Here is an 18,917-nt window from a genome sequence, read left to right on the forward strand (position 1 = left end):
TGCCATTCGTGCTAGACAAATGAGTAGAAATCAAGGCATGTCATGGAATACAGCGGTGTACACAAAGTGGAACGTATCACAACCGATAAGAGTGAGTATCAGACCCGCAACACCTGGGTTGGGAACATAGGCGGCTCTAGACTCATCGGGTTGTAAGACGCCAGCAATGCTTCTGCAGGACTTAGCACATCTTGCTTTCGCTCAGTTTGGTAGCACATAAACGAAATTGCTGCCACTACTCCCAGAAGATTGCTCTGTAGCGTGTAACTCCAGTGCATTGAAGTTGTCAGCAATTGCTCCTAGTTCCTTATACCCAATAACGGGTAACGATTGCTCTCATGCTGTCCGGCCGCTTACATTTTGCCTCGCGAATTGAAGCCTGTATACTAACCTTCGCTTTTAATAGATTTACCCTCCAATGTTCTAAAAAACTCAGCATTTCTTGGCTCTCAAAGAAAATGCCCACTGTAGGTTTGCACTTTGCAAACAGCTCGTAAGGCTCACTAGCAATAAAAAGCCTGTTAATAATCTGCACAAGTTATCAGCTCCAATAAATGAGTTCTTTCGCACGAAATAAACAAAAAAAATTGTTAATAGAGTACTAATCGTTTCCAGGGGGAGCTGAGAAATACAATTTTTACCGCCTTCCTCAATGTTCTTGGCCTTCCATGGCCAGGGAAATATATAGCCACGCGACCACAGCTTCTCAACACCCTGGTGCGAACATCGCTACACCTCGGCATGCCTATGTTCTGGGCTTTCTACGTGGGTCGGCACCCGTCGCATCCCTCAAAGAACGCCAACTACATGAGCCTGGACCCTCGAAAAATCCAGTGGATCAGGGACATCGAGACACTTTATGCCAGAGGGAAGGTGGTCGACTACCTCAGGCGGTGCGTGGAGATCGTGGGACGCACGGGCGAGTCTTACTCGACTGTGATCCGAGAGGTGCTGACGACGCACGACGATATTGTCGACCTCCTGCGTGCTTTTGAGGGAAATGGCGGCCTGCCCCACTTCAACAACCTGAGCGACCCAGACCTGCGAAAAGCGATAAACGGTCATCTTCCGGATGATTCGCAACTCTGGCCCACGGACGATATTGTGAACCTCCACCATGTCTTGTTTTCACAGCTTGACTCCTTCAACCTCAGCGGATACCAGGAGCCTTTCCAATTTTTCTTAGGCGCATACGTGGTCTGGGCCCGTCCCCAATGGTGTCCACCTACCTGACCAAAAGCTTGATGTAGGACATGGGCCACAAAGGGAGACGGGAATACCCCCGTTTTGTCAAGTGCATAGAGGCCTTGGAGGGGGTGATGCCGCTGAATAAGTGGCAGTTGCACAAAGTTGCTCAAAAGGACGCGACACCCACGTGGAACGTCATCCGATGGTCGAAAGAATCAGTACACGGTTTTGCGAGGAGCTACATTGAGTCATTATGGGAGTATATGAGGGCTATTCTGGAGCGCATCGCAGCCAATGCCTTCAACATGACATGATCCTGGACGATCCTGGACCACGCCTATTCCTATCTTCCCAACGATACGGATGCGTCATTATTCCAGTTGCGCCAAAGAGTGCTGATAACCACCGTAGCTTTTTCAAGCGGTCGCTGCGTCGGCCACGGCACAGCATCTACCACGTGCCAGGCTTCGCGACTGTAAGATTCTATAGGCTCTTGATTATCCGGGAGGTGACTGTTTACCCTGATTTATTGCGAGGAATTCAGCCACATTTATGCATACTTCCAACCCGAGCGAACACTTTGCACATGGTGAGGAAACCTTCAGGATGATAAGAATTGAGACTCCTTTTCAGTGATTATCATTCACGGCTCGCATACGCATATTTGCTTATTTTTGTTTCATTAAAAACGCTTCCAGCAGCTCACGTCTTGAATTCCCCTGACCGATAATACTGACTAGATGAAACCGAGGGGAACAGTGGCAGTCCCTGACATATAAGGCTAAATATCTTCCCGTGCCCGTGCCCAAAAGTTGTTTGGTGCCGCCGTAAACGTTCGCTTAGGCACACTCCAGTTTGCCCAATATATATATATATATATATATATATATATATATATATATATATATATATATATATATATATATATTTCCCGCAGGAAAATGGGGTGGAGTAAACCACCCCCACTGCGCACGTGGTAAACTTCCCCTGGTGCGTATTGGTGCAAGCGCCAGTCTGCTGCTGGCCACCAGAGATTTTGGCGAACATACCAGAGAGCCTTCGCGAGGCAGAAAAAGCCAAAGTAACGCCAAATTTTTGAGCCTGTTTTTCCCGCCCATGTGACGTCTTTTGGAAGTAGCGGAGCACATCAATCAATTTTCTATCCTCTTCCACTGGGCATGCGGGCTTTTCGGGAGAATCGTTGAGTTTAAACTCAACGACTCCTTCCTATCCTCTTCCACTGGGAATGCTGGCTTTTCGTGAGAATCACTCAACGACTCCTTCCTATCCTTTTCCACTGGGCATGCGGGCTTTTCGGGAGAATCGTTGAGTTTAAACTCAGACTCCTTCCTATCCTCTTCCACTGGGCATGCGGGCTTTTCGGGAGAATCGTTGAGTTTAAACTAAGACTCCTTCCTATCCTCTTCCACCGGGCATGCGGTCTTTTCGAGAGAATCGTTCAGTACTCCTTCCTATCCTCTTCCCCTGGGAATGCGGGCTTTTCGGGAGAATCGTTGAGTTTAAACTCAACGACTCCTTCCTATCCTGTTCCACTAGGAATGCGGGCTTTTCGGTAGAATCACTCAGACTCCTTCCTATCCTTTTTAGCTTAGCATGCGGGCTTTTCGGGAGAATCGTTCAGTTTAAACGCAACGACTCCTTCCTATCCTGTTCTACTATGAATGCGGATTTTTCGGGAGAATCACTCAACGACTCCTTTCTATCCTACACTGGGCATGCGGGCTTTTCGGGAGAATCGTTGAGTTTAAACTCAGACTCCTTCCTATCCTCTTCCACTGGGCATTCGGGCTTTTCGGGAGAATCGTTGAGTTTAAAACTCAACGACTCCTTCCTATCCTCTTCCACTGGGCATGCGGGCGTTTCGGGAGAATCGTTGAGTTTAAAACTCAACGTCTCCTTCCTATCCTGTTCTACTAGGAATGCGGACTTTTCGGGAGAATCACTCAACGACTCCTTTCTATCCTACACTGGACATGCGGGCATTTAGGAAGAATCGTTGAGTTTAAACTCAGACTCCTTCCTATCCTCTTCCACTGGGCATGCGGACTTTTCGGGAGAATCGTTGAGTTTAAACTCAGACTCCTTCCTATCCTCTTCCAATGGGCATGCGGGCTTTTCGGGAGAATCGTTGAGTTTAAACTCGACTCTTTCCTATCCTCTTCCACTGGGAATGCGGGCTTTTCGGGAGAATCATTGAGTTTAAACTCAACGACTCCTTCCTATCCTGTTCTACTAGGAATGCGGACTTTTCGGGAGAATCACTCAACGACTCCTTTCTATCATACACTGGGCATGCGGGCTTTTCGGGAGAATCATTGAGTTTAAACTCAGACTCCTTCCTATCCTCTTCCACTGGGCATTCGGGCTTTTCGGGAGAATCGTTGAGTTTAAAACTCAACGACTCCTTCCTATCCTCTTCCACTGGGCATGCGGGCTTTTCGGGAGAATCGTTGAGTTTAAAACTCAACGACTCCCTCCTATCCTCTTCCACTCGGCATGCGGACTTTTCGGGAGAATCGTTGAGTTTAAACTCAGACTCCTTCCTATCCTCTTCCAATGGGCATGCGGGCTTTTCGGGAGAATCGTTGAGTTTAAACTCGACTCTTTCCTATACTCTTCCACTGGGAATGCGGGCTTTTCGGGAGAATCGTTGAGTTTAAACTCAACGACTCCTTCCTATTCTGTTCCACTAGGAATACGGGCTTTTCGGCAGAATCACTCAACGACTCCTTCCTATCAATTTCCACTGGGCATGCGGGCTTTTCGAGAGAATCGTTGAGTTTAAACTCAGACTCCTTCCTATCCTCTTCCACTGGGCATGGGGGCATTTCGGGAAAATCGTTGAGTTTAAACTCAACGACTCCTTCCTATCCTCTTCCACTAGGAATGCGGGCTTTTCGGGAGAATCACTCAACGGCTCCTTCCTATCCTTTTCCACTGGGCATGCGGGCTTTCCGGGAGAATCGTTGAGTTTAAACTAAGACTCCTTCCTATCCTCTTCAACTGGGCATGCGGACTTTTCGGGGGAATCGTTGAGTTTAAACTCAGACTCCTTCCTATCCTTTTCCACTGGGCTAGCGGGCTTTTAGGGAGAATCGTTGAGTTTAAACTCAGACTCCTTCCTATCCTCTTCGACTGGGAATGCGGGCTTTTCGGGAGAATCGTTGAGTTTAAACTCGACTCCTTCCTATCCTCTCCCCTGGGAATGCGGGTTTTTCGGGAGAATCGTTGAGTTTAAACTCAACGACTCCTTCCTATCCTGTTCCACTAGGAATACGGGCTTTTCGGGAAAATCGCTCAACGACTCCTTCCTATCCTTTTCCACTGGGCATGAGGGCTTTTGGGGAGAATCGTTGAGTTTAAACTCAGACTCCTTCCTATCCTCTTCCACTGGGCATTCGGGCTTTTCGGGAGAATCGTTGAGTTTAAACTCAACGACTCCTTCCTATCCTCTTCAACTGGGCATGCGGACTTTTCGGGGGAATCGTTGAGTTTAAACTCAGAATCCTTCCAATCTGCTTCCACTGGGCATGTGGACTTTTCGGGAGAATCGTCGAGTTTAAACTCAGACTCCTTCCTATCCTCTTCCACTGGGCATTCGGGCTTTTCGGGAGAATCGTTGAGTTTAATCTCAACGACTCCTTCCTATCCTCTTCCACTGGGCATGCGGACTTTTCGGGGAATCGTTGAGTTTAAACTCAGACTCCTTCCTATCCTTTTCCACTGTGCATGCGGGCTTTTCGGGAGAATCGTTGAGTTTAAAACTCAACGACTCCTTCCTATCCTCTTGCACTGGGCATGCGGAATTTTCGGGGGAATCGTTGAGTTTAAACTCAGACTCCTTCCTATCCTCTTCCACTGGGCATGCGGACTTTTCGGGAGAATCGTTGAGTTTAAACTCAGACTCCTTCCTATCCTCTTCCACTGGGCATTCGGGCTTTTCGGGAGAATCGTTGAGTTTGAACTAACGACTCCCTCCTATCCTCTTCCACTGGGCATGCGGACTTTTCGGGGGAATCGTTGAGTTTAAACTCAGACTCCTTCCTATCCTTTTCCACTGGGCATGCGGGCTTTTCGGGAGAATCGTTGAGTTTAAACTCAGACTCCTTCCTATCCTCTTCCAATGGGCATGCGGGCTTTTCGGGAGAATCGTTGAGTTTAAACTCGACTCTTTCCTATCCTCTTCCACTGGGAATGCGGGCTTTTCGGGAGAATCGTTGAGTTTAAACTCAACGACTCCTTCCTATCCTGTTCCACTAGGAATACGGGCTTTTCGGCAGAATCACTCAACGACTCCTTCCTATCAATTTCCACTGGGCATGCGGGCTTTTCGAGAGAATCGTTGAGTTTAAACTCAGACTCCTTCCTATCCTCTTCCACTGGGCATGGGGGCATTTCGGGAAAATCGTTGAGTTTAAACTCAACGACTCCTTCCTATCCTCTTCCACTAGGAATGCGGGCTTTTCGGGAGAATCGTTGAGTTTAAACTCGACTCCTTCCTATCCTCTCCCCTGGGAATGCGGGTTTTTCGGGGGAATCGTTGAGTTTATACTCAGACTCCTTCCTATCCTTTTCCACTGGGCATGAGGGCTTTTGGGGAGAATCGTTGAGTTTAAACTCAGACTCCTTCCTATCCTCTTCCACTGGGCATTCGGGCTTTTCGGGAGAATCGTTGAGTTTAAACTCAACGACTCCTTCCTATCCTCTTCAACTGGGCATGCGGACTTTTCGGGGGAATCGTTGAGTTTAAACTCAGACTCCTTCCAATCTGCTTCCACTGGGCATGTGGACTTTTCGGGAGAATCGTCGAGTTTAAACTCAGACTCCTTCCTATCCTCTTCCACTGGGCATTCGGGCTTTTCGGGAGAATCGTTGAGTTTAATCTCAACGACTCCTTCCTATCCTCTTCCGCTGGGCATGCGGACTTTTCGGGGAATCGTTGAGTTTAAACTCAGACTCCTTCCTATCCTTTTCCACTGGGCATGCGGGCTTTTAGGGAGAATCGTTGAGTTCATACTCAGACTCCTTCCTATCCTCTTCCACTGTGCATGCGGGCTTTTCGGGAGAATCGTTGAGTTTAAACTCAACGACTCCTTCCTATTCTCTTCTCCTGGGAATGCGGGTTTTTCGGGAGAATCGTTGAGTTTAAACTCAACGACTCCTTCCTATCCTGTTCCACTAGGAATACGGGCTTTTCGGGAAAATCACTCAACGACTCCTTCCTATCCTCTTCCGCTGGGCATGCGGACTTTTCGGGGAATCGTTGAGTTTAAACTCAGACTCCTTCCTATCCTTTTCCACTGGGCATGCGGGCTTTTAGGGAGAATCGTTGAGTTCATACTCAGACTCCTTCCTATCCTCTTCCACTGTGCATGCGGGCTTTTCGGGAGAATCGTTGAGTTTAAACTCAACGACTCCTTCCTATTCTCTTCTCCTGGGAATGCGGGTTTTTCGGGAGAATCGTTGAGTTTAAACTCAACGACTCCTTCCTATCCTGTTCCACTAGGAATACGGGCTTTTCGGGAAAATCACTCAACGACTCCTTCCTATCCTTTTCCACTGGGCATGCGGGCTTTTCGGGAGAATCGCTGAGTTTAAACTCAGACTCCTTCCTATCCTCTTCCACTGGGCATGGGGGCTTTCGGGAGAATCGTTGAGTTTAAACTCAACGACTCCTTCCTATCCTGTTCCACTAGGAATGCGGGCTTTTCGGGAGAATCACTCAACGACTCCTTCCTACCCTTTTCCACTGGGCATGCGGGCTTTTCGGGAGAATCGTTGAGTTTAAACTCAGACTCCTTCCTATCGTCTTCCACTGGGCATTCGGACTTTTCGGGATAATCGTTGAATTAAAACTCAGACTCCTTGCTATCCTCTTCCACTGGGCATGTGGGCTTTTCGGGATAATCGTTGAGTTTTAACTCAACGACTCCTACCTACCCTCTTCCACTGGAAATGCGGGCTGTTCGGGAGAATCACTCAACGTCTCCTTCCTATCCTTTTCCACTGGGCATGCGAGCTTTTCGGGAGAATCGTTGAGTTTAAACTCAACGACTCCTTCCTATCCTCTTCCACTGGGCATGCGGACTTTTCGGGGAATCGTTGAGTTTAAACTCAGACTCCTTCCTATCCTTTTCCACTGTGCATGCGGGCTTTTCGGGAGAATCGTTGAGTTTAAAACTCAACGACTCCTTCCTATCCTCTTGCACTGGGCATGCGGAATTTTCGGGGGAATCGTTGAGTTTAAACTCAGACTCCTTCCTATCCTCTTCCACTGGGCATGCGGACTTTTCGGGAGAATCGTTGAGTTTAAACTCAGACTCCTTCCTATCCTCTTCCACTGGGCATTCGGGCTTTTCGGGAGAATCGTTGAGTTTGAACTCAACGACTCCCTCCTATCCTCTTCCACTGGGCATGCGGACTTTTCGGGGGAATCGTTGAGTTTAAACTCAGACTCCTTCCTATCCTTTTCCACTGGGCATGCGGGCTTTTCGGGAGAATCGTTGAGTTTAAACTCAGACTCTTTCCTATCCTCTTCCAATGGGCATGCGGGCTTTTCGGGAGAATCGTTGAGTTTAAACTCAACGACTCCTTCCTATCCTGTTCCACTAGGAATACGGGCTTTTCGGCAGAATCACTCAACGACTCCTTCCTATCAATTTCCACTGGGCATGCGGGCTTTTCGAGAGAATCGTTGAGTTTAAACTCAGACTCCTTCCTATCCTCTTCCACTGGGCATGGGGGCATTTCGGGAAAATCGTTGAGTTTAAACTCAACGACTCCTTCCTATCCTCTTCCACTAGGAATGCGGGCTTTTCGGGAGAATCGTTGAGTTTAAACTCGACTCCTTCCTATCCTCTCCCCTGGGAATGCGGGTTTTTCGGGGGAATCGTTGAGTTTATACTCAGACTCCTTCCTATCCTTTTCCACTGGGCATGAGGGCTTTTGGGGAGAATCGTTGAGTTTAAACTCAGACTCCTTCCTATCCTCTTCCACTGGGCATTCGGGCTTTTCGGGAGAATCGTTGAGTTTAAACTCAACGACTCCTTCCTATCCTCTTCAACTGGGCATGCGGACTTTTCGGGGGAATCGTTGAGTTTAAACTCAGACTCCTTCCAATCTGCTTCCACTGGGCATGTGGACTTTTCGGGAGAATCGTCGAGTTTAAACTCAGACTCCTTCCTATCCTCTTCCACTGGGCATTCGGGCTTTTCGGGAGAATCGTTGAGTGTAATCTCAACGACTCCTTCCTATCCTCTTCCGCTGGGCATGCGGACTTTTCGGGGAATCGTTGAGTTTAAACTCAGACTCCTTCCTATCCTTTTCCACTGGGCATGCGGGCTTTTAGGGAGAATCGTTGAGTTCATACTCAGACTCCTTCCTATCCTCTTCCACTGTGCATGCGGGCTTTTCGGGAGAATCGTTGAGTTTAAACTCAACGACTCCTTCCTATTCTCTTCTCCTGGGAATGCGGGTTTTTCGGGAGAATCGTTGAGTTTAAACTCAACGACTCCTTCCTATCCTGTTCCACTAGGAATACGGGCTTTTCGGGAAAATCACTCAACGACTCCTTCCTATCCTCTTCCGCTGGGCATGCGGACTTTTCGGGGAATCGTTGAGTTTAAACTCAGACTCCTTCCTATCCTTTTCCACTGGGCATGCGGGCTTTTAGGGAGAATCGTTGAGTTCATACTCAGACTCCTTCCTATCCTCTTCCACTGTGCATGCGGGCTTTTCGGGAGAATCGTTGAGTTTAAACTCAACGACTCCTTCCTATTCTCTTCTCCTGGGAATGCGGGTTTTTCGGGAGAATCGTTGAGTTTAAACTCAACGACTCCTTCCTATCCTGTTCCACTAGGAATACGGGCTTTTCGGGAAAATCACTCAACGACTCCTTCCTATCCTCTTCCACTGGGCATGGGGGCTTTCGGGAGAATCGTTGAGTTTAAACTCAACGACTCCTTCCTATCCTGTTCCACTAGGAATGCGGGCTTTTCGGGAGAATCACTCAACGACTCCTTCCTACCCTTTTCCACTGGGCATGCGGGCTTTTCGGGAGAATCGTTGAGTTTAAACTCAGACTCCTTCCTATCGTCTTCCACTGGGCATTCGGACTTTTCGGGATAATCGTTGAATTAAAACTCAGACTCCTTGCTATCCTCTTCCACTGGGCATGTGGGCTTTTCGGGATAATCGTTGAGTTTTAACTCAACGACTCCTACCTACCCTCTTCCACTGGAAATGCGGGCTGTTCGGGAGAATCACTCAACGTCTCCTTCCTATCCTTTTCCACTGGGCATGCGAGCTTTTCGGGAGAATCGTTGAGTTTAAACTCAACGACTCCTTCCTATCCTCTTCTTCTGCGAATGGGGGCTTTTCGGGTTGAATCGTTGAGTTTAAACTCAACGAATCCTTCCTATCCTCTTCCACTGGGAATGGGGGCTTTTCGGGAGAATCGTTGAGTTTAAACTCAGCGACTCCTTCCTATCATCTTCGACTGGGAATGCGGGCTTTTCGGGAGAATCGTTTAGTTTAAACTCGACTCCTTCATATCCTCTTCCACTGGGAATGCGGGCTTTTCGGGAGAATCGTTGAGTTTAAACTCAACGACTCCTTCCTATCCTCTTCCACTGGGAATGGGGGCTTTTCGGGAGAATCGTTGAGTTTAAACTCAGCGACTCCTTCCTATCATCTTCGACTGGGAATGCGGGCTTTTTGGGAGAATCGTTTAGTTTAAACTCGACGACTCCTTCCTATCCTCTTCGACAGGGAATGCGGGCTTTTTGGGAGAATCGTTGAGTTTAAACTCAACGAATCCTTCCTATCCTCTTCTACTCGGAATGCGGGATTTTCGGGAGAATCGTTGAGTTTGAACTCAACGACTCTTCTATCCTCTTTCACTGGGCGTGCGGGCATTTCGGAAGAATCGTTCAGTTTAAACTCAACGACTCCTTCCTATCCTCTTCCACTGGGAATGCGGGCTTTTCGGGAGAATCGTTGAGTTTAAAATCAACGAATCCTTCCTATCCTGTTCCACTAGGAATGCGGGCTTTTCGGGAGAATCACTCAACGACTCCTTCCTATCCTTTTCCACTGGGCATGCGGGCTTTTCGGGGAATCGTCGAGATTAAACTCAGACTCCTTCCTATCCTCTTCCACTGGGCATTCGGGCTTTTCGGGAGAATCGTTGAGTGTAAACTCAACGCTCCTTCCTATCCTTTTCCACTGGGCATGCGGGCTTTTAGGGAGAATCGTTGAGTTTAAACTCAGATTCCTTCCTATCCTCTTCCACTGGGCATGCGGGTTTTTCGGGAGAATCGTTGAGTTTAAACTCGACTCCTTCCTATCCTGTTCCACTAGGAATACGGGCTTTTCGGGAAAATCACTCAACGACTCCTTCCTATCCTTTTCCACTGTGCATGCGGGCTTTTCGGGAGAATCGTTGAGTTTAAACTCAGACTCCTTCCTATCATCTTCCACTGGACATGGGGGCTTTTCACGAGATTCGTTGAGTTTAAACTCAACGACTCCTTCCTATCCTCTTCCACTGGGAATGCGGGCTTTTCGGGAGAATCGTTGAGTTTAAACTCAACGACTCCTTCCTATCCTCTTCCACTGGGAATGCGGGCTTTTCGGGAGAATCGTTGAGTTTAAACTCAACGAATCTTTCCTATCCTGTTCCACTAGGAATGCGGGCTTTTCGGGAGAATCACTCAACGACTCCTTTCTATCCTTTTCCACTGGGCATGCGGGCTGTTCGGGAGAATCGTTGAGTTTAAACACGACTCCTTCCTATCCTCTTCCACTGGGCATGCGGACTCTTCGGGGGAATCGTTGAGTTTAAACTCAGACTCCTTCCTATCCTCTTCCACTGGGAATGAGCGCTTTTCGGGAGAATCATTGAGTTTAAACTCAACGACTCCTTATCCTCTTCCACTGCGAATGGGGGCTTTTCGGGAGAATCGTTGAGTTTAATCTCAACGACTCCTTCCTATCCTCTTCCACTGGAAATGGGGGCTTTTCGGGAGAATCGTTGAGTTTAAACTCAGCGACTCCTTCCTGTCATCTTCGACTAGGAATGCGGGCTTTTCGGGAGAATCATTGAGTTTAAACTAGACTCCTTCCTATTCTCTTCCACTGGGCATGCGGACTTTTCGAGGAATCGTTGAGTTTAAACTCAACGACTCCTTTCTATCCTCTTCCACTGGGAATGGGGCTTTTCGAGGGAATCGTTGAGTTTAAACTCAACGACTCCTTCCTATCCTCTTCCACTGGGCGTGCGGGCTTTTCGGAAGAATCGTTGAGTTTGAACTCAACGACTCCTTCCTATCCTCTTCCACTGGGAATACGGGCTTTTCGTGAGAATCGTTGAGTTTAAACTCAACGACTCCTTCCTATCCTGTTCCACTAGGAATGCGGGCTTTTCGGGAAAATCACGCAACGACTCCTCCCTATCCTTTTCCACTGGGCATGCGGGCTTTTCGAGAGAATGGTTGAGTTTAAACTCAGACTCCTTCCTATCATCTTCCACTGGGCATGGGGTCTTTTCGGGAGAATCGTTGAGTTTAAACTCAACGACTCCTTCTTATCCTCTTCCACTGGGAATGCGGGCTTTTCGGGAGAATCGTTGAGTTTAAACTCAACGACTCCTTCCTATCCTGTTCCACTAGGAATGCGGGCTTTTCGGGAGAATCACTCAACGACTCCTTCCTATCCTTTTCCACTGGGCATGCGGGCTGTTCGGGAGAATCGTTGAGTTTAAACTCAAACTCCTTCCTATCCTCTTCCACGGGGCATGCGGGCTCTTTGGGAGAATCGTTGAGTTTAAACTCAACGACTCCTTCCTATCCTCTTCCACTGGAAATGCGGGCTTTTCGGGAGAATCACTCAACGACTCCTTCCTATCCTTTTCCACTGGGCATGCGGGCTTTTCGGGAGAATCGTTGAGTTTTAACTCAGACTCCTTCCTATCCTCTTCCACTGGGAATGCGCGGTTTTTGGAAGAATCGTTGAGTTTAAACTCGACTCCTTCCTATCCTCTTCCACTGGGCATGCGGACTTTTCGGGGGAATCGTTGAGTTTAAACTCAACGCCTTCTTCCTATCATCATCCACTGCGAATGGGTCCTTCGGGAGAATCGTTGAGTTTAAACTCAACGACTCCTTCCTATCCTCTTCGACTGGGAATGCGGGCTTTTCGGGAGAATCGTTGAGTTTAAACTCGACTCCTTCCTATCCTCTTCCACTGGGAATGGGCGCTTTTCGGGAGAATCGTTGAGTTTAAACTCAGCGATTCCTTCCTATCATCTTCGACTGGGAATGCGGGCTTTTCGGGAGAATCGTTGAGTTTAAACTCAACGACTCCTTCCTATCCTCTTCCACTGGGCATGCGGACTTTTCGAGGGAATCGTTGAGTTTAAACTCGACTCCTTCCTATCCTCTTCCACTGGGAATGGGGCTTTTCGGGAGAATCGTTGAGTTTAAACTCGACGGCTCCTTCCTATCCTCTTCGACTGGGAATGCGGGCTTTTCGTGAGAATCGTTGAGTTTAAACTCAACGACTCCTTCTGTGACGTAGTGCAAGTCATGCACACGCGCCTAGCCGGACAGAAGCAGCCCCCATTTCTGTTATCTAACCGCTTGCCTATATAACCGCTCGCCTTCTGCAATAAAGCGTCATTCATGCACCATGCTTCGTCGTGTCCACATGGTGTCAGAAGTGGCCGGTTAGCGATCGCGCAACGCAACCGGGCAACGTAACCGACGGCAGAAGCACGGCAATCCGGGAGGCCCGGGTAATTTCATCGGACCAGAGCCATGACAGACGCTGAGCAGCACCGCGCCCAGCCTGCCGCCCCCGTCACTTCGCTGCTGCCACCACCGAAGGCCCTGGATACAACGGGAGATGTCTGGCATAGCTGGGAAGCATGGAAGCAAGAGTTCGAGCTCTTCTCAACTGCAACCTACCTGGACCAACAACCGAAAGAGGTACAGGCAGCCACTTTTCTCATCAGTATTGGAGAAGACGCACGCAAAACGTACAACACTTTCGTATTTGATGTTGGAGAGGATAAAAGCGACATTGCTGTACTGAAGCGAAAGTTTGAAGCGTTCTACAAACCAGCACTAAACCTAGCTTATCACGAGTTTCGATTTGGAAAGCGTGACCAGAAGGAAGACGAACATTTTAACGATTGGTTAACGGAGCTGCGTGTACTAGCAAAAAGCTGTGAATTCGGTGAGCTGGAAGAACGCATGCTAAGAAGCAGAATCATTCTGGGAATGAGAGACAAGAAGCTTCAAGAAACGCTTCTTTCTGAAAATGCTTCCTTGGCCAAAACTGTTGAAATGTGTCGAGCTCGGGAACACGGCAAAGAGCAAAGTGAAGAAATACACTCCAGCAAGAACTGTCAAGTGGACGTCAATGCGGTCCTCCAAATGAAAAGTCGCTGTAACAAATGTGCTCGTGTTCACAACAGTGAAACATGCCCTGCAAAGGGACGCACGTGCTTAAAATGGAATGGCAGAAAGAGCAGTACAGGAAGCTAAGAAGCTGTTAAGGCGGTTCCGTTTCGGTAGCACTGAGTTTTGTGCCGCATTGCTTGAGTGTCGAAATTCACCTCGGGACTCTTCTCTGAAGTCCCCTGTGCAGAGGCTCATGGGCCGACAGACAAGAACGCTGCTTCCTGTACCAACTAGCCACCTACAGCCACAAACAGTGCCACCCAAGACCGTGCGACGAAGGCTAGAAGACATCAGGAGCAAGCAACGCTGCTTCTACAACAGAGGTACACGGCCTCTTCCAGAGCTTCGCACTGGCTCGACCGCAACTATGTACAATGTGCCCTCAAGATCATGGTCCCCTGTCACGGTCGTACAGCGGGCTGAGACTCCTCGTGCCTACATCGTCAAAACGGAAGAGGGTCAACAGTTTCAGCGCACAAGAGAACACCTCAATCCGGCTCCTCCTCCCTCGTCTCCAGACCACAAGACTCCCGCGCCGCTGCCAGCTGTGGGAGTCCCAGACACTACAGGGACATCCGAATCTACACAACTCCGCAGGAGTGAACGGAAGCGCCAACCACCACGAAGATACCCGGCGCCTGAGTTCTGAAACTCTACTTGATTCGACGATTAAAAAAAAAGAGAGAGAGGGGAGATGTGACGTAGTGCAAGTCATGCACACGCGCCTAGCCGGACAGAAGCAGCCCCCATTTCTGTTATCTAACCGCTTGCCTATATAACCGCTCGCCTTCTTCAATAAAGCGTCATTCATGCACCATGCTTCGTCGTGTCCACACCTTCCTGTCCTCTTCTACTGGGAATGCGGGCTTTTCGGGAGAATCGTTGAGTTTAAACTCAACGACTCTTTTCGATCCTCTTCCACTGGGCGTGCGGGCTTTTCGGAAGAATCGTTGAGTTTAAACTCAACGACTCCTTCCTATCCTCTTCCACTGGGAATGCGGGCTTTTCGGGAGAATCGTTGAGTTTAAACTAAACGACTCCTTCCTATCCTCTTCCACTGGGAAAAGCCCGCATGCCCAGTGGAAGAGCATAGGAAGAATATTGAAGTGTTCCCCTACTTCCACAAGACGTCACATGGGCGGGAAGAGTTTAAACTCAACAATTGTACAGCATGACCACTTCGTTGTACAAAAACGAGGCATCTGTATTGGCTCCTGTGTAGCGCAATTCTTTGAAAGATATTTTTTGCGATGTTTAACTCAAGGCTACTGAGGTCATTTGAAGACACACGTGTTGTCAGGGTTTTCAGATATGTCGACGAAATTTAATATTTTTTAATTTAACCGAAACTGACGAGCTCACCCTTTTGGCGGCCTAGGTTTGAGAAGTATTTAGCACCTGCTCCAAGAACTTGGTTTTTTCCAAAGACGTCCCGATTGACAGCCCCATTAGGTTCCTATATTTTGAATTCACTTTTTTACCTGATCGACACGTGTGTTGGCAACATGAACCCAGGAATAAAAAGGCGCTTTTGCCGTTCAAATCAGCACATTCGAAGTTGGTAAAGGAATCATCGCGAACTGGTGATTTTTAACTGCTTTAAAAAAAACTGCCCGCATATGATGCAACAAAGTCTGGCGGAGCAGGTTGACCGCGTAAAAGCGTCAGGATTTCATCCCTCGGTTTTGCTGGCGGTGTGTGAAACCACGGGGGAAAAGATATAAAAGAGTCCCGAAAACCTGCATGCCCCGTGGAAGAGAATAGGAAGAAGATTGAAGTGCTCCCCTATTTCCACAAGACGTCAGATGGGCTGAAAAAGTGGCTCAAAAATTTGGCGTCAATTTCGTTCTTTCTGCCCCGAGAAAGCTCTCTGGTTTTTGCGCCCAAATTTCTCTTGGTCAGCAGCAGATGATGTTTACCACGTTTACCATCCCATTGTCCTGACGCAAAATATATATTGGCAAACTGGAGCGCGCTTAAACAAACGTTTAGGGCAGAATCGAACAACTTTGGGCAGGGAAACGGGAAGCAATTTAGCCTTGCATGTCAAGGACTGCCGCTGTTCTCCTCTGTTTCAAGTGGTCAGTATTATCGGCTGGGGAAAATAAAGGCGTGAACGCGAGCTGATGGAAGCGTTTTTAATCATAAAAAATAATCAGATATGCGTAAACGACCAGTCAATCATAATCACAGAAAAGGAGTTTGAATTCTTATCACCCTCAAGTTTCCCTCACATCATCCTAAATGTGTGCTTGCGCAAGAAATATGCATAAATGTGGCTGAATTCCTGACAATAAATCAGTTCTGTGCCAAGCGGTGTTGTGTATGTGCCTTCTTGTTCTTGTTCTGCGTCTGTTCCGCTCGTTTAACCATTGCGCACTTGAGTGGCATACGCAACATAAATACATGTTCTCTGCGGAAAAAGAGCGGTCAATCAGAGCGGGGCTCTCTGTGCAATGCAGAAGCGGGCTCTGAATGGTGCATAGCATGCCTGAACGCACAGGAATGCCTCCATCCTGTTGTGTACGCTTTACTTTTTAATATGGAAGTTTTCTTGTAGCATAAAATATGTTTTTCTTAAAAGTTTTCACATAATAATTGTTTCCATTTGTTCAATTACTAATTATTACAGGTTTACGATTCTTGCGTATCTCTAAACTGTGCCAAATGGCTGGACACTAGGCAAGAATGGCTACGCCATCTTACCTGGTTTTGCTGGACTGCCTATGACTCATTGCGCTTCGTTCTAGGTCTAAATACAGGCATGGCCACTTGCGGACGTCGACTTATCTATGAAACCATAACGGGGCAATGTGGACTAACCCGCTATGTGCAAGACGCTATGAACAAATCCCAGGTGGTAGGAATATTTATCTTCGGCGCAGTGCTGCACGTGATATTAAAATACATGCGCTTTCGAAAAGTATGTAGGTAAAGCAACATTTCTATTGCACGTAACTGGTCAAAAAGGCAATATTGTGTCGAGCCGCAGCGCCAAGGATAACCGCCTTTTCTAAAAATTTATGCGGCTCTTACTACCGATTCGTTACAAATTTATTATTACAAATAGGCGCGTAAGTGTTATAGCTAGAAAGTTATAATTAAATTTAACTAGCTCTTCTGTCTTCAGAACTGGTAATACTATGCTTAAAAGCCATATTTTTGCCGAAAAGAAACTAATTTTCTCTAGAATAACATAGCTGCTTCTGTGAAGCAACTGGTACATGGAGAGCAAAAGCGTAATCCCAGTGGAGTGTTTGAATCAGCCGCGCAAGGTCGTGTGAATGTGACGTCATGGCCCTGTCGATTAGTCGTAATTTTTCCATCACGCCGACGGCCACTCCGACACCTGTTCTTATGCGACAGGGGGGCCTTTATGATGCGTGTTAAAATTTATATTCAGTTTGCATCTTTCCCCTCTGCAGATCGCCATCTGCAACGTCTTACTGCCGGCTGTCAACCGTTTTCGGCAGGCTTTCAAGTGCGGGCCGCAGCATCGCCTCGTCACAAACTTCACCTGGCATGAAATTCCGAAAGCTTCCACCATCGGGTCGTCCTAGCTTGCGCTGTGCCCGCAGTGCGCAGTGACTTTGCCCTTCTGGAGTCTGATATGTTCTATGGATGTGCCTATTTATCGGATTTCAATATATCATGCTGTGCTTCGATTTGTGCGCTTATGAAGACGACTTCATACTGGTAACTTTTTTCTTTCTGGGCTTAGATTTTTGTTGCTGCATCGACTGCCTGCTCATTTGCTAGGAAAAGTAGCTCTTGCTTCGAAAGTGTGCCTTTGTCACAACTGCCTGCAATTACTGGGAACCTGTGTTGGCTTGGTTCAAGCACAATAGGAGACGCTCAAAATAGACTGCTCGCCATTAAGGAAACAAAGCCGACGGCGTTCTCCTTGAGTTGGTATTTGTGACAAATGCGATATTTAAAGCGCATTCTTTAACAAACGCCTTGACATATTGGTCTTGTGGGGATGTTGCCGAAAACTTGCCTTCCACAGTTGATATCAGTCTCACTCGTTTAGCTCCCAGTTTTTTTGTGTGTGCCGATAGTGATTTCAGTATTCTTACCATTTGCTACTCCTTGGGTATGGCACATACGCTCAATAGCGCTGTTACATTAACAAGCAAATCAAGATCCTTATTCTATGAAGTCAAGGTATTGATTTTCTCTCTGTGACTGCTGTGAAGCTGAAAACGACATCACCGCCAAATTGCTTTGTTTTTTTTTCATTCCTGGCAGCAGCGTATGTTGGAATCTTTTTCCAGTCAGTGTGTTTCACGCCAATAAGCACCTCCGACATTTTCACCTTAAGCCAATTTTGCGGTTACTATATAGACTGGCGGCATAGGCAACGCATTGGTTGTGCTCTGTAATAATGCAGCAAGAGCTATATTTCATACAGTAGGCGATTCAAAGACAAAGCGCTGGTGTTGCACTCATTTAGAAGCTTTTCAAAACATATCGTAGTGTGCGCTGAGGACCTTGTCTGTTCGACGCGGTCACTGCTAGTTTCGTTTATGTTATCTGCTGAACGTTTACAGACGACTAATCAGAATGCATGCATAAATCAATCGAATTTTTTGCAGCATTTTTTCAAATCTTAGTTTTCTTTGTGCTTTGCTGCATGGTTCCTCTCTTTGACTGCAATTCTTTTTAGCCTCACCCATGTAAGCGCCGCTATTACTGAAAGCTGCTGCGGAGTAAACTATTTTGAAGCACTCTTAGCATATAGTTACGTGTCACTGCTTTTGGCAGACTAAAACAAATTTTTTTCGTGTAATGTAGACGCTCGGAATAAAGACGCAGAAAAGTAGCTCTACTGTGTTTATGTCGACTATGGTAAATCCATGCCAGTTGGCACGCACAATTTACCATATGAAAAGTGTGGGGTGTAGCGCGTCTTTAGAAACACCGAAACACTACTGCATCTTAAGGTAAAATACAATATTACCGAGGAAACTAGCTTCCCCTCCGTCTTGTGGCAGGAACAGTGCAGCACAAGACGCAGCCACAAGATTATGCACCAAGCAGCCCAACTTTTCACCTTGCTAAGGTATTCCACTCCATCCCCTATAAAAGGTGAACAAGGGCTATAGGCGCAGCTGCAGTCTGCAGCCAACGTTACGGGAAGACCAATTGTCTTTGTCTGGGCAAACCATCGATCATTTGCGGGTGCCTTTGCTGAGAGGAGGAAGATCTGGGGATGAGCAAGAAGTTCTCATTTCGGACGAT

The 18,917-nt window shown here is 47.6% G+C and overlaps 1 protein-coding gene and 1 long non-coding RNA gene across 2 annotated transcripts in view; both read left to right on the forward strand.

Annotated features, from left to right (window-relative positions):
- LOC144105345 (uncharacterized) overlaps positions 1-17,359 on the forward strand; it is a 29,301-nt gene extending 11,942 nt beyond the window's left edge. The window contains exon 3 of the long non-coding RNA XR_013308770.1: positions 17,099-17,359. This is a non-coding gene — a long non-coding RNA (uncharacterized LOC144105345). The remainder of the gene's footprint in view (positions 1-17,098) is intronic.
- LOC144105082 (uncharacterized) lies at positions 13,026-14,485 on the forward strand. Its single transcript, XM_077638276.1, has 2 exons — positions 13,026-13,196; positions 13,849-14,485. Exons 1-2 carry the CDS (start codon positions 13,026-13,028, stop codon positions 14,320-14,322), a joined length of 645 nt encoding a protein of 214 aa, XP_077494402.1. The 3' UTR covers positions 14,323-14,485.
- Positions 17,360-18,917: the final 1,558 nt, after the last annotated feature.

Source organism: Amblyomma americanum, chromosome 9 (assembly GCF_052857255.1).
Source record: "Amblyomma americanum isolate KBUSLIRL-KWMA chromosome 9, ASM5285725v1, whole genome shotgun sequence".
Lineage (NCBI taxonomy): Eukaryota > Metazoa > Arthropoda > Arachnida > Ixodida > Ixodidae > Amblyomma > Amblyomma americanum.